The sequence below is a fragment of the Oenanthe melanoleuca genome, chromosome 28 (genome assembly GCF_029582105.1).
Source record: "Oenanthe melanoleuca isolate GR-GAL-2019-014 chromosome 28, OMel1.0, whole genome shotgun sequence".
In the NCBI taxonomy this organism is placed as follows: domain Eukaryota; kingdom Metazoa; phylum Chordata; class Aves; order Passeriformes; family Muscicapidae; genus Oenanthe; species Oenanthe melanoleuca.
Genome location: NC_079361.1, coordinates 3,632,979 through 3,647,910, shown reverse-complemented (window position 1 = coordinate 3,647,910; position 14,932 = coordinate 3,632,979). Strand labels below are relative to the sequence as shown.

Sequence of the window (14,932 nt, the reverse complement as noted above, 5' to 3'; positions counted from 1 at the left end):
GATGTGGCGTTGTCACGGCAACGCGCGGAGGCGTTGCCATGGGAACGGGCGGGCGGGACCCGGGGATGCTCGGCGCCCGCCCCGCGCCCGCCCCGGGGCCGCTCCCGGCCGGCTCGGAGGGTCACGGCGGGGATGAACCGGCCGCGCTCCCCGCTCCCGGTGCGCTGCTGGCGAGGCGGGAGCGGCCCGGTCCTCCACGTTCCCAGCATGCCCCGCTCTCCCGCCCGCCTCTCCGGTCGGGGCACATGCTCGGTGCGTGGGGCCAACCCGGTTTCCTCCCGGCCTCGTCAGCAGCGCGGGGCCTCCCGGTACCGCCGGCACCGCCGATATGGCCCCTCCGACAGGTACCGGCGGCGGGATCGGGAGAGCAGGGAGATGGCGAGGGGCGGGCGGGGCGTGGGGACCGCGGGGAGGGGACGGGACAGGGACCGGGCGGCGGGATCGGTAGAGCGGGGAGATGGCGAGGGGCGGGCGGGACGGGGCCGGGGGCAGCGGGTGAGGGGAGGGAGATGCGGCAGCAGGACGGGACCGGGGGAGGGAGAACGGGACTGAGGGCGGGAGGACGGGGCTGGGAGAGGCAGGAGGGGGCTGAGGGCAGCGGGTGAGGGGAGAGGGCCGGGACAGCGGGACGGAACCGGGGGGGACAGGATCGGGCCGGGAGAAGGAGAACGGGGCCGAGGAAAACAGGACGAGGCCGGGAGAGGCAGGATCGGACCGGGACAGGCAGGAGGGGGCCGGGGGCAGCGGGACGGGACCGGGGGAGACAGGACGGGGCTGAGGGCGGCAGGACGGGACCGGGGGAGGGAGAGCGGGGCCGGGGGCAGCGGGTGAGGGGAGAGGGCCGGGGGCAGCAGGAGGGAACCGGGGGCAGCCCCTCGGGGCGGCCGGGCTGTCCTGTGCCCCCTAAGTGCCCTCTGTGCCCCCCAAGTGCCCTCTGTGCCCCCTGTGCCCCCCAAGTGCCCTCTGTGCCCCCCGTGTCCCCGGCCGAGCGGGCGCAGCCCCGGCAGGCGCTCGGGGCCGGGTTTCGGGGATGGATTCGCGCCGGCGGCCGGTGCGGGTGTCCCGGGGACGGGCCGCGATCGCTGCCCGCTGTGCCCCGCAGGGAACGTGGTGGACAGCCAGGCGCCCCGGCCGCTGGGCCGGCAGCTGCGCTGGGACCTGACGGCCGAGCAGATCGAGGCCATGGCCGCCGAGCTGACCGAGAGCACCAAGCTCGTGTACGACCGCGTGGGAGCGCAGGAGCGCGGCGAGGTCAGCTACGAGAGCACCCTCAAGGCGCTGGCCGACGTGGAGGTGGAGTACACAGGTGGGGCTGCGAGCAACGGGGCTCGCTTTCCTGCTGGGTTTCATAATGATAATAAAAATAAAAATAAAAAAATAATAATGTGGAATACACAGGTGGGGATCTGCGGTGGGGCTGTGAACAGCGGGGCTTGCTTTCCTGGTGGGTTTGATAATGATGATACTATTATTATTATTATTATTATTATTATTATTATTATTATTATTATTATCTAATAATAATATTAATAATAATAATATGTGGAATACACAGGTGGGGATCTGCGGTGGGGCTGCGAGCAACGGGGCTCGCTTTCCTGCTGGGTGTGATAATAAAAATAAAATAATAATAATAATAATAATAATAATAATAATAATAATAATAATAATGTGAAATACACAGGTGGGGATCTGCGGTGGGGCTGTGAACAACAGGGCTCGCTTTCCTGCTGGGTGTGATAATGATATTATTATTATTATTATTATTATTATTATTATTATTATTATTATTATTATTATTACTATTACTATTATTATAAGTTTTTTTAATATTTATTTTATTTTTATTATTATTATTGTATTCAACAGGAAAGCTAACAATAATAATAATAATAATAATAATAATAATAATAATAATAACGAGGTTTGCTTTCCTGGTGGATATAATAATAATAATAATAATAATAATAATAATAATAATAATAATCATAATAATAATAATAATAATAATAGTACCACAGCCAAATAATATGCATGCTCTAAAAATACAGACCCAAAAAAGAGCCATGCTAAAGAGTTCTTGAAAAATATAAACTAGTTTAAGGAAAAGTTTAAATATGAATATGCAGCAGGGTAATGCAATAATAAAGGACATATGTATTAAATACATAAATAAATAAAATGTAAAAAAATCTCTTCAAAATAGCAATTGTGCTCTTGGCTAAATGCCAAGCACCAGCCATTAAACCTTGATTTATTATCTCCTGTTATTTTTTATCAAATATTTAAATTTAACCAGGAGAATAAACCTGATTTTTCACCCCAGGAAGGTGAGACTTGGCTGCCCCATCCCTGGAAGTGTCCCAGGCCAGGCTGGGATGGTGGAAAATGTCCCTGCCCATCCCACAATTATTAAGAATTTTTTTTTGATGTTTTATTTTAGCTCTGTGCTGTCACCTGCTTTTCTCTCCTCCTGAATGTTTTTTTTTTTCCCAGCTGATGTTTATACAATGAGGAACAGCACAAAAAACAGATTTGGAAAATTAAATTAACCCAAGGACAGCACAGGAGTTCCCAAAGCTGTCCTGGCTTTCCTGTGCCACCAGAAAACATCCAAAAATCTCTCAATTCCTCTCTTATTTTTCCTTGGGACAGGATAAATGTCTCTCCATGTGCCTTGTTTCCTGCTGGGATTTTCTGGGAGAATAAATCCTGCTGGAATTTTTTTGGGGATAGTAAATCCCTCTGATTTTTGGGGGAAGTAAATCCTGCTGGGATTTTTTTGGGGATAGTAAATCCCTCTGATTTTTTGGGGGAGTAAATCTCACTGGGATTTTTGGGAATAATAAATCCTGCTGGGATTTTTTGGTGAGTAAATCTCACTATGATTTTTTTAGGAGACTAAATCCTGCTGTAATTTTTTTGGGGACTAAATCCTGTTGTAATTTTTTTTGGAGGAGTAAATCCCACTGTGATTTTTTTGGAGAGTAAACCCTATTCTGTTGTTTTTTTTTTTTTTTGGGATAGTAAATCCCAACAGGGTTTTTTGGGAGAGAAAAATCTGCTGGGATTTTTTTTTTTTTTTTTTTTTTGAGAAAAAAGTCCTGCTCTGGTTTTTTGGGGACTAAATCTTGCTGGGATTTTTGGCACAGTAAATCTCACTGGGATTTTTGGGAGAGTAAATCCTGGGATTTTTTAGGAGAACAAAATCTGCTGGGATTTTTTTTTTTTGGGAACTAAATCCTGCTCTGGTTTTTTTGAGGAGTAAAAAAATCCTTCTGTGATTTTTTTGGGAGAGTAAATCCTGGTCTATTTTTTGGGAGGGAGTAAATCCCTCTGGGACTTTTGGGAAGAGTAAATCCCACTGTGATTTTTTTTTTGGGGGGAGTAAATCCTGCTGTAATTTTTTGGGGGATTAAATCCTGCTGGGATTTTTTAAAAGAGCAAAATCTGCTGGGATTTTTTTTTTTTTTTTGTTTGGAACTAAATCCTGCTCTGGTTTTTTGGGATAGTAAATCCCACTGGGATTTTTTGAGAGAATAAATCCTGCTCTGTTTTTTTGGGATAGTAAATCCCACTGGGATTTTTTGAGAGAATAAATCCTGCTCTGTTTTTTTTTTTTGGGATAGTAAATCCCTCTGATTTTTGGGGAGAATAAATCCTGCTCTGTTTTTTTGGGATAGTAAATCCCTCTGATTTTTGGGGAGAACAAATCCCGCTGTGATTTTTTGTGAGAGTAAATCCCAGTGGGATTTTTTGGGAGAGTAAATCCTGCTGTAATTTTTTGGGGGGAGTAGATCCCCTTGTGATTTTTTTTTTTTTTTTGGGGGGAGAATACCACAACATGATGACACCAAAACTTTTCACTTTTTTTCACTTCCTCCTCTCCCTCTTCTTTTTTTTTTTCTCTAAAATAACAGGAAAAAAATAATTCCTCTTGCTCAGCAGGAGGAATGTTCACCTCAGCAGGACTGTCAGCATTTCCCAGGCTGAGCTGCCTGTTCAGGGAGGAGGATCCAGGTGCTGCAGAGCACCTGGGCTGCTGCTCTTGGAGCTTTTGCAGGGATAACAAATGTTCTCCCTGTTTTCCCCAGTGGAATTGCAGCAGGACAGGGTGTGGATTTTGGGGAAGTGTCTGTCCCACTCAGAGCTTTGAAGGACACAGGGAATGCTGCTGCTATCAGGAGTGATGGAATTCCTTAAATTCAACTCCCCAAACCTCTTCTTGTGTCACAGCTGAGGCAGATCTTGTGAAATTCCTCAAATCCAACTCCTGTGCCACAGGGCACCCCAAAACTCCTGTGGTGCCACAGTTGAGGCAGATTTTATTGAATTCCTCAACTCCAACTCCATGCCCTGCACAGGGCACCCCAAACCTCCTGTGGAGCCACAGCTGGGGTAGATTTTATGGAATTCCTCAAATCCAACTCCTGTGCTTGCACAGGGCACCCCAAAACTCCTGTGGAGCCACAGCTGGGGCAGATTTTATGGAATTCCTTACATCCAACTCCTGTGCCACAGGGCACCCCAAAACTCCTGTGGTGCCACAGCTGGGGCAGATTTTATGGAATTCCTTAAATCCAACTCCATGCCCTGCACAGGGCACCCCAAAACTCCTGTGGTGCCACAGTTGAGGCAGATTTTATTGAATTCCTCAAATCCAACTCCTGTGCCACAGGGCACCCCAAAACTCCTGTGGTGCCACAGTTGAGGCAGATTTTATTGAATTCCTTAAATTCAACTCCATGCTCTGCACAGGACACCCCAAACCTCCTGTGGTGTCACAGCTGGGGCAGATTTTATGGAATTCCTCAAATCCAACTCCTGTGCCACAGGGCACCCCAAAACTCCTGTGGTGCCACAGCTGGGGCAGATTTTATGGAATTCCTCAAATCCAACTCCTGTGCCTGCACAGGACACCCCAAACCTCCTGTGGAGCCACAGCTGGGTCAGATTTTATGGAATTCCTTAAATCCAACTCCATGCTCTGCACAGGGCACCCCAAAACTCCTGTGGAGCCACAGCTGAGGCAGATTTTATGGAATTCCTTAAATCCAACTCCTGTGCCTGCACAGGACACCCCAAACCTCCTGTGGTGTCACAGCTGGGGCAGATTTTATGGAATTCCTCAAATCCAGCTCCATGCCCTGCACAGGGCACCCCAAACCTCCTGTGGAGCCACAGCTGGGGCAGATTTTATGGAATTCCTTAAATCCAACTCCATGCCCTGCACAGGACACCCCAAACCTCCTGTGGTGTCACAGCTGGGGCAGATTTTATGGAATTTCTCAAATCCAACTCCATGCCCTGCACAGGACACCCCAAACCTCCTGGGGCAGAGCTGTTGGGGGCTCACAGGAACAGAATTTTGGGAGAAGGATTATGGTGGGAGCAACATCCCACCTGTCCCTTCCCTTGTGTGAGCTCTGGAAAGGCTCTGCTGTAGTAAAACTGAACAAGTTTGAGCCACAGTAAACATGTCTAAATTCTGTTGTACTCACCAGCCAAACTAATTTCAGCTGTTTTTCTCCATATTTTACTTTATAGTTTTTTTTTCTGCATATTTTGCTGTTTCTTCACACTCTTAACTGTTTTTCTGTGTATTTCTCAGTTTAGAGCAATGTTTATAACAAGTGCACGAAAGAAGCCATTTTTAAATGTTTTACTGCAGCTTGTTAAAACCCTTCAAAACCACTGAAACATAAATCAAAAAAGAAAACCAAAATGCCAAAAATTAAAAAAAACCCAAAATAAAAGTAAGCAGTAAACTCCTAAACAACCACCAATCATCAAAGCTCGTGCAAACAACATAAAAACACCAATCAGAAATTGCATAAACAGTAGCCTTAAAATGTATAATTAAAACTAAAAAATAAATGATAAATCAGCTTCTGCATAATCATATTAATTTGCTATCCAGAAGTCCTGTTGCTCCCACACTCTGGGGCTGCCAGGCTGGCTCTGGGTGTGCTTTGTGGAAGAGCTGGATGGAGAGATGAGAATTCACAGGGCTCTTAAGGTGCTGTTTATGCACAGAGGAGGTTCCAGCAGTTGTGAGTTGTGGGTGGGTCTAGAGCTGCTGGCTGTGTCCTAAACCTCTGTTCTATCCATGTCACAAACATTATATTTATTTTTTTGCTGTGCATCTTATTACATTACAACCAATCAACACCTTTACTATCACCTATAGCCTTTTCTAACTACTAACATTACCATATTCTTGTTACTACTTCCCAATCACCAAAGGTTAGTGTGTTACAGTTTAAGCTGGAAGTTGTTTTTCAGTTTTCTTGCAGTGAAAATTCTGAGATCTTTACTTACAATACAGCATTTTTGTTTGTGAAAATCCTTCTTCTTGCTAAAAACATATTTGAGGTGAATTTATCCTAAGTTATAAAAACCCCTTCCAACTCACTTTGCCTTAGTTACCCAGTAAGACTAGCTCAGCAATATATCAAAATTTAAAATTTAAAATTTAAAAAACTATATCAAAACTTGCTGTCATTTCTATACTTTATTCAAAAAACTTTGTTATACATATATATATATATATATATATATATATATATATACAGATATAGATATCTGTGAGTCCCTGCTGTCCCATCCTCAGCTCTGGGATGCAGACCCACCATCCCTGTCCCCTTTTCCTCCTGGCAGTCCGTAGGAACATGCTGGATTTCCCCCAGCACGTGTCCCCCTGCAAGGCCATCCGCGCCGCCAGCACCGAGGCCGACAAGAAACTCTCCGAGTTCGACGTGGAGATGAGCATGAGGCAGGACGTGTACCAGAGGATTGTGTGGCTCCAGGTGGGTGCCCTGCCAGCCCTGAAGGTTTGAAGGACAGATAGCTGCCAATAAAAGCAGAATCTTGGTTTTGAGATAGGGGATGTAAACCCCGCTGCCTCCAAATTATTATGATTTTGAGGTTAAGGGAATTAGGAATAATTAGGAATCTTCTTCTTTAAAATGAAAATTACAAATGGAAATGAAGTATTGCTTCAAGCTGGTCTTGGATACTTCAAGGGAAGGGGAAGGCACAGCTCCTCTGGGAAATCTGTGCCAGGGCCTCCCCAGCATCACAGGGAGGAATTTTTTCCTAATATCCCATCTAATCCTCCTTCCTGTCAGTCTGAATCCATTCCCCTTGTCCCTGTCACAGCCCTGGCAGGGTCTGAGGCTCAGCTTTGGGTTTTTCCCCTGATTCTGGTGATTCTGGGTGATGTCTCCAGCACCCCTCTCCCCCTTTTTCCTAAAAACAATCCCAAACCCTGCCAGAGTCAGAATCCAAGCTGACACCCGTCAGTCAGTCAGGGTGTTGGCACAGTCCCATTCAATGGTGGCTGCATCCTCCTGCAGGGGCAGATGTGGTTCAGCTGGAGCAGTGCTCCTGGAGAAGGTGCAGTTTCCTCTGAAGCTCCAGGGATGATGTAGAAAGGTCTGGTTTTCCTCTGAAATCCAGTGGAAAGAAGGTTCCTTGGTGTCCAAAATCTCAGTTTTTATCTGGGTAGGAAAGGCTTGGCTCCTCCCCTGGGTGGAGCATCTCCCAGTGGGATGATGGAATTTTATCAGTCATGCCCTGGGACTCACTGGCCATTAACAGGAGATATCTCCTGGAGGGAGGATGGGCTGGGGAAAGCTAAAGATGATTGCCCAGCTGGTTTAAAGATGGCCCATGAGCAGATAATGTGTGCCAGGAGATCAGGGTCCAACAGCTGGGGACAGAATTCACATTTCTGGTCTCATCCTGTATTGTGTTAGCTGGAAACACATCATCACAGGTGATTATCTGCAGGTGCTTTTATTGAAGAGCTCTGGGAATCAGGGGTACAAACCCAAATCTGATTCAACATGGATTAGAGATGGACATGTTTTATACCCTTTTCATTATATATAATTATTAAACCTATATTGTTCTATTGTATACGTTGATCTTATCCAAGCATGAATTCTTGTAATTTTCATCAGGCCCCCCAAACATTATTTCTCATGATTATTGTTAATTACATCATTTCTCATGATTTTTTTTATGATTAAACAACAATTCTATTCAATTACCAAACAATCATTATATTTAACAATCATTATTTATCATATGATGATTCCACAGGTGCAGACAAAGCTCAGAGTTCCTGGTTCCCTTTCCCAGACCTACCAGACCCAACCTTTCTTTCCACCCCCTGAATCTACTGTACACAATTCCCATGTTTTATCAGTGGAACCCCCTGGAATTCCAGAAATTCCTTTTCCCCCATCCCAGAGCTGAGAAGGGAGTGATGCAGGAGTGGGGTTTGGTCACATTGTTAGTGAGGGATGGGAAATTTGGGGTTGAGGGTCTGCCCCTCCTCACTCAGAGCTTTGCTCACCCCTTTGCTGAGGGATTTTTGGTAAATCCAACCCAAAACCACCCCCCAAAATGCTGACATGGCACAAAGGTGATGTGTTTGAAGGGATCTGGGAGGAACCCATGCCCCAAGGTGGCACAGGAACCACTGCACCAAACCAGAGCCTTCCCTGGGGCTTTTCCATCTGCTGCCAGGTCTGTGGCATTCCCAGAACTCCCACTGGGAAGCAGCTCCCTGAACAGGAGGAATTTTGTGGTTTTTTTTTTCCAGGAGAAAGCAGAGAGTGCTTCCCTGAAGCCTGAGGCCAAGAGGTACCTGGAGAGGCTGATCAAGCTGGGGAAGAGGAACGGGCTGCACCTGCCTGAGGAGACACAGGAGGTGGGAGCACAGAAATCCTGGGATGGTTTGGCTTGAAGGGACCTTAGAGCCCATTTCCACTGTCCCAGGTTGCTCCAGGCTGGCCTTGGATACTTCAAGGGAAGGGGAAGGCACAGCTCCTCTGGGAAATCTGTGCCAGGGCCTCCCCAGCCTCACAGGAAGGAATTTTTTCCTAATATCCCATAAAATCCTACTTCCTGTCAGTCTGAATCCATTCCCCTTGTCCCTGTCACAGCCCTGGCAGGGTCTGAGGCTCAGCTTTGGGTTTTTCCCCTGATTCTGGTGATTTTGGGTGATGTGTCCAGCCCCCTCTCCTCCCCTTTTTCCTTTCCATTAACAAATTGGGAGTTTAGGGATTCCTGGGAAGCTGAAATTGGGGAATTAGCACCAAATCCCCACATGCCAAGGGCTGGGGTTGGGTTGAGGGTGCTCAGGGGCCTCCCTCTCTTACCATGCATCAGCAGAGGAGCTGAAAACTGGGTTAAAAACAGCAGGAAAGGTGAAATAAGGAGAGAGGAGGTTGTTACTGCAGCACCTGCAGCTCCTGAGGCAGCAGGGGCCAGGCAGGACCTTGCTGAGGTGGCTGATCCTTGCCAAGTGTGGCCCCAGGGAGCCTTCCTGGGCTGCTTGCACACCATCATTAATTCTGCACCCTTGGGCTGGCTCAGAGCCAAGGCCAGGCTGGGCACAGCAGGCTGCTGTTGCTGTGCCCCCCCCGGGCTCTGATTTCTTTCCTCTTTTCTGCATTCTGAAGAAAATCAAAGCTATCAAGAAAAAGCTGAGTGTGCTGTGCATAGACTTCAACAAGAACCTCAATGAGGACACCACCTTCCTGCCCTTCTCCAGGGAGGAATTAGGTACTGGGTGCCCTGAGGGATCCCAGAGCATTCCTGGACAATCCTGGGCTCTCCCTCAGCCCCTGCCTGCTCTTTTTTCCCAGGGGGGCTCCCTGAGGATTTCCTGAACTCCCTGGAGAAGACAGAGGATGGCAAGCTGAAGGTCACCCTCAAGTACCCACACTACTTCCCCCTGCTGAAGAAGTGCTACGTGCCTGAGACCAGGAGGAAGGTGGAGGAGATGTTCAACTCCAGGTGCAAAGAGGTCAGTGGGGCTCACCAGGGCACCCAGGGGGTGTCCTCTGGGATTTGGGACTGACCAGGGCATCTCCACTGGGATTTGTGACTGACCAGGGCACCCAGGGGGTGTCCTCTGGGATTTGGGACTGGCCAGGGGATCTCTTCTGGGATTTGGGACTGAGCAGGGGACCCAGGGGGTATTCTCTGGGATTTGGGACTGACCAGGGGTTGTCCTCTGGGATTTGGGACTGACCAGGGCACCCAGGGGGTGTCACCTGGGATTTGGGACTGACCAGAGGATCTCTTCTGGGATTTGGGACTGACCAGGGCACCCAGGGGATCTCCACTAGGATTTGGGACTGACCAGGGCACCCAGGGGATGTCACCTGGGATTTGGGACTGACCAGGGCATCTCCTCTGGGATTTGTGACTGACCAGGGGATGTCCCTTGGGATTTGGGACTGAACCAGGGGATCTCCATTAGGATTTGGGACTGACCAGGCCACCCAGGGGATGTCACCTGGGATTTTGGACTGACCAGGTGATCTCCTCTGGGATTTGTGACTGACCAGGGCACCCAGGGGATCTCCTGTGGGATTTAGGACTGACCAGGGGATCTCCTCTGGGATTTGGGACTGACCAGGGCACCCAGGGGGTGTCACCTGGGATTTGGGACTGACCAGGGCATCTCCACTGGGATTTGTGACTGACCAGGGGATCTCCTCTGGGATTTGTGACTCACCATGGCACCCAGGGGATCTCCTGTGGGATTTAGGACTGACCAGGGGATCTCCCCTGGGATTTGGGACTGACCAGGGCACCCAAGGGATCTCCCCTTGGATTTGGGACTGACCAGGGGATCTCCCCTGGGATTTTTGTTTCTTCCCACTCTGTTTCCCTTCTCCCCCGTGTACTTCACTCTGTGCCTTGCAGGAGAACTGCCTGATCCTGAAGGAGCTGGTGGACCTGAGGGCTCAGAAGGCCAGTCTGCTGGGCTTCAGCACCCACGCTGACTTTGTGCTGGAGATGAACATGGCCAAGAGCAGCCGGACGGTGGCCACGTTCCTGGGTACGTCCTGGGGCCCAGCAGGGACATCCTGGGCTGGATGTGCTGCTCTGATCCCACATCCCAACCCTGCCTGGCTTCCCCTAGATGAGCTGGCCCAGAAGCTGAAGCCCCTGGGGGAGAAGGAGCGGGCTGTGATCCTGGATTTGAAGAAGAAGGAGTGCGAGAAGCGCGGGCTGGAGTTCGACAACCGCATCAACGCCTGGGACATGCGCTACTACATGAACCAGGTGGAGGAGACCAAGTACAGCGTGGACCAGAACCTGCTCAAGGAGTATTTCCCCATGCAGGTGGTCACCACAGGCCTCCTGGCCATCTACCAGGAGCTGCTGGGCCTCACCTTCCACCTGGAGGAGAAGGCTCAGGTGTGGCACGAGGACGTGCAGCTCTACACGGTGAAGGACGCGTCCTCCGGGGAAACCATCGGCAAGTTCTACCTGGACCTGTACCCACGGTGAGGCCTGGGGCTGGGGGAAATCTGGGGGCAGAGCCTGAGCAAGAGGAGATTCCTGCTGCCAGATGTGTGGAGTGGAGGGAGCGCTGTGTGCTGGGGCAGGGATGTCACTGGGGTGTCACTGAGAGGGTCACCGGGTGTTTCTGAGCACCACAGTGGGGGGGGCTGTAGCTGTGACTGGCTTTTGGAAGCATCCCTGAGTGTGGGAGTCTGTGGGGACAGTGGTCAGGACAAACTCAGGCGCTCTCTGTATCCTGGTCTTGAAGTTTGCAGTTTATTGTGTAGGGTGTGGGTATAAAGGGCCCTGCTGGGAGCTGCCAGCTGCAGCTCAGAGCAGGGCAGAAAGAGAGTGAGGGGACAGGAGTTCTAGGAGATAAGAGAGGAGAGTAAGAGAACAAAGTAAGAGAGGTAAGAGACGGATTTTCCTGTCTACAACACAATAAATCTTCTATGTTGAATATTCTAGTTTCCACTAATCAATCTAATACAAGATACAAATTCTCTAACATTTGCATACAACCTATAGGAATCGCTACATTACCGTGTTTTACTGCTTTCTTATCTCTAAACCTGATCTTGGACCCTTCCTGTCATGCCTGGAGAGGGTCTCTGCTACTCTTTGGTATTTTTGCAGCAACTGGCATTATCTTAACAAAGGGAGAAGACCTTCAAGCTGCTTTCCAGCCGCTCAGTCAAAAACAGCTTCCATCTCAATCTCGCTTACAGTTTCCATATCCTCAAAATCTTTTGCTAGGCAATCACATTTATAAACATTTATAAACATTTATAAACTTTTCCCAACACACCTGAGCCTCCTGTCCCTCCCCCAGGGAAGGCAAGTACGGCCACGCCGCCTGCTTCGGCCTCCAGCCCGGCTGCCTCCTGCCGGACTGCAGCCGCCAGATCTCGGTGGCCGCCATGGTGGCCAACTTCACCAAGCCCACGCCGGACGCCCCTTCCCTGCTGCAGCACGACGAGGTGGAGACTTACTTCCACGAGTTTGGGCACGTCATGCACCAGCTGTGCTCTCAGGTGAGGCCTCCCTGCGCTGCCTCAGCTCGGGGATTTTCCCCCATCCCGTTTTCCTGTGGGATTCCGAGCCGGCCGCGTCCCCCCCAGGCGGAGTTTGCCATGTTCAGCGGGACACACGTGGAGCGGGACTTTGTGGAGGCCCCGTCCCAGATGTTGGAGAACTGGGTGTGGGAGAAGGAGCCGCTGCTTCGCATGTCCAGGCACTACAAGACAGGGAGCCCCATCCCCGACGAGCTGCTGGAGAAACTCATTAAATCCCGGCAGGCAAACACGGGTGAGAAGGAACTGATGGTCCCTGGGTGTGGGGGGACACTCGGTGACTTGGCTGGGGACAGGAAAGGCTTTTGTGTTCTGAGGGGATGGGGTGATATGGCACGTGACAGGGACAGAGGTGCCACCCAGCCTGCCCTGCTGCCTCAGTTTGCCTCTTCCTCCTCCTCCTCCTCCTTTTGGGAACAGGGCTCTTCAACCTGCGCCAGATCGTGCTGGCCAAGGTGGACCAGGCACTGCACACCCAGACCAAGGCTGACCCCGTGGAGGTGTTTGCCCAGCTCTGTGAAGAGGTGCTGGGTGTCCCTGCCACCCCAGGTACGAGGTGCCACCCTGCTGTCCCTCTAGGCCTGCCCTGCACGTGTGGCTCAGCAAATTCCTTTGGGAGTTTGGGTGGGGACAGTTTGTGCTGGCTCCGGGAAAAGCGGGGCTGGAAAAGCCTGGAAAGTTTTTCCCTTTGTCCCCTGGGTTGTGAACAGCTGAGCTGATACAGCAGTGGAGGGGCTTTTGTTGGGTTGGGGTTTGTTGTTTTTTTTTTGTTTTTGACCCCTTGTGTCCCCTCAGGTACAAACATGCCAGCCACCTTTGGCCACCTGGCCGGTGGCTACGACGCCCAGTACTACGGCTACCTGTGGAGCGAGGTGTACTCCATGGACATGTTCCACACCCGCTTCAAGCAGGAGGGAATCATGAACTGCAAGGTAAAGGGATGAGGGAGAGGGTTCTGGGCTGTGTTTTAGGGATCCGGGGGGGCCAGGGCAGGGGTCCCACCCGTTCCACTGTGCGTGCCCCATGCAGGTGGGCATGGATTACAGGAACTGCATCCTGCACCCCGGCGGCTCCGTGGACGCCTCGGACATGCTGAGGAAATTCCTGGGCAGGGAGCCCAGGCAGGACGCTTTCCTGGCCAGCAAGGGGCTGAAGGTGGACAGCAACTCGGTGCCTTCGGCCTGAGGTGCTGCACTGGCAGGGGAAACTCCTGCCCACGCACCTGCCCTCACCTGGCTCCTGTCACCAAACACCCCCTGCCTGGAGTCACCCCTCCAGGGTCCTGCTCCCAGCCCCCACTGGGGCTCTGTGGTGACACAGAGGTGACCTGCCCTTGTCACCCCCGGGGCTGTGTGTCACCCACACCAATTGGCTGAGCTTTGATTTCTGCACCAGGGTGAGTTTTGACCACGTTTGGAGCCAGGGAGGAGGGCAAGAGGAGTTCCCAAACTTGAATCTTTGTTTTTAAATCCCTTCTCTTTTAAGAAACCTCGTTGTTGTTGTTGTTGTTGTTGTTGTTGTTGCCACCTTGGCTTGGTCTGTGCAGACACAGCTGTCACCAGGGCAGGGACAGTCCTGCTCTCCCCATCTTTGGGCAGCTCTTGGCTGTGCAGTAAAGATGGGGGGAGATCCCAGAGCTCCAAACCCACAGGGAATTGACTGGAACATCCTGCCCTGAGCCCCTCAGGGACCTTCCTGCCCGCCAGGGGGACAGAGGTGGGTGGTGCAGAACAGGGGTTTGGGGACATGGCTCTGTGTGCTGCCAGGTGTCCTAGGGCCATCTCAGGGTCATCCTGGGGCCACCCCAGGGCCATGCCAGGCTGTGGCAGCTGAGAGTGTTGCTGTTGCTGTCAGCTCCAGGACAGGGCAGGGTTGTGTTTATGACTGAAAACACCGAGCTGACAGCTTCAAACAACACAAATGCCTGGATAAAAATATCCCCTGGGCTCCGTGCCAGGCCTTGAGCTGTGGCTGCGGCGCCACAGGGAGGGACAGCAGCCAGCCTGGGCTGTGCCACCTGCCCCAGGCTGTCCCCAGAGTGCCCCAGGACCCCGTGTGGCACCTTGTGGCACAGAGTTCCTGACCCCGAGGGCAAAGCCTGGGGTTGGGAAAGGTTTGGAGAGGCTCCCTGGGGAGTTTGTGTCCCACCCCTCACAGCCTCGGGTGCATTGTGAGGCCGTGTGAGGGCTGTGGGATCCATCCCTGCCGTGGGCTGGGGACACGAGTGACAGCCCGAGTGCCCCATCCCCCCGCTGCAGGCTGTCCCCTGTCCTTTGTCACCAGCGCGGCTCTGGCGCTGGGACAAGTCGTTGCTGTCACCTCCCTCCCCCAGAGCCCGCTGGTGACAACCCCTGGCGGCTCCTTGGTGCTTGCTGGGGCCACCTCGAGCATCTTGTCCTTGTCCCCTCCCTCCGTGTTTCGGGCATGGCCGGGCGGCGCCGGCCCCGCGCTGCCCCCGGGTGTTTTTGTTTTTAGCGTCCTGTTTTACTGAGCTTTCATCGTTTTCTCCGACTCTTCTCTCCAGAGAGAGAGAGAAGTGAAGC

At 51.3% G+C, this 14,932-nt stretch overlaps 1 protein-coding gene across 1 annotated transcript; it reads left to right on the top strand.

Moving 5' to 3' along the window:
- Positions 1 to 88: 88 nt before the first annotated feature.
- Positions 89 to 13,877, top strand: THOP1 (thimet oligopeptidase 1). The gene is made up of 13 exons (XM_056512826.1): positions 89 to 344; positions 1,103 to 1,306; positions 6,661 to 6,809; positions 8,615 to 8,722; positions 9,477 to 9,579; positions 9,663 to 9,823; positions 10,732 to 10,867; positions 10,952 to 11,318; positions 12,149 to 12,350; positions 12,438 to 12,624; positions 12,810 to 12,938; positions 13,185 to 13,321; positions 13,419 to 13,877. The coding sequence occupies exons 1-13, from the start codon at positions 329 to 331 to the stop codon at positions 13,572 to 13,574; spliced, it is 2,055 nt and encodes a 684-aa protein (XP_056368801.1). The 5' UTR covers positions 89 to 328; the 3' UTR covers positions 13,575 to 13,877.
- The last annotated feature ends 1,055 nt before the right edge of the window (positions 13,878 to 14,932 follow it).

Bases quoted from the DNA above. Each gene is read 5' to 3' on its own strand.
- THOP1 (XM_056512826.1), top strand. The intron at 9,824-10,731 runs GTCAGTGGGGCT...TGTGCCTTGCAG, and splicing joins TCAACTCCAGGTGCAAAGAG to GAGAACTGCCTGATCCTGAA. The intron at 12,625-12,809 runs GTGAGAAGGAAC...TTTTGGGAACAG, and splicing joins ATCCCGGCAGGCAAACACGG to GGCTCTTCAACCTGCGCCAG.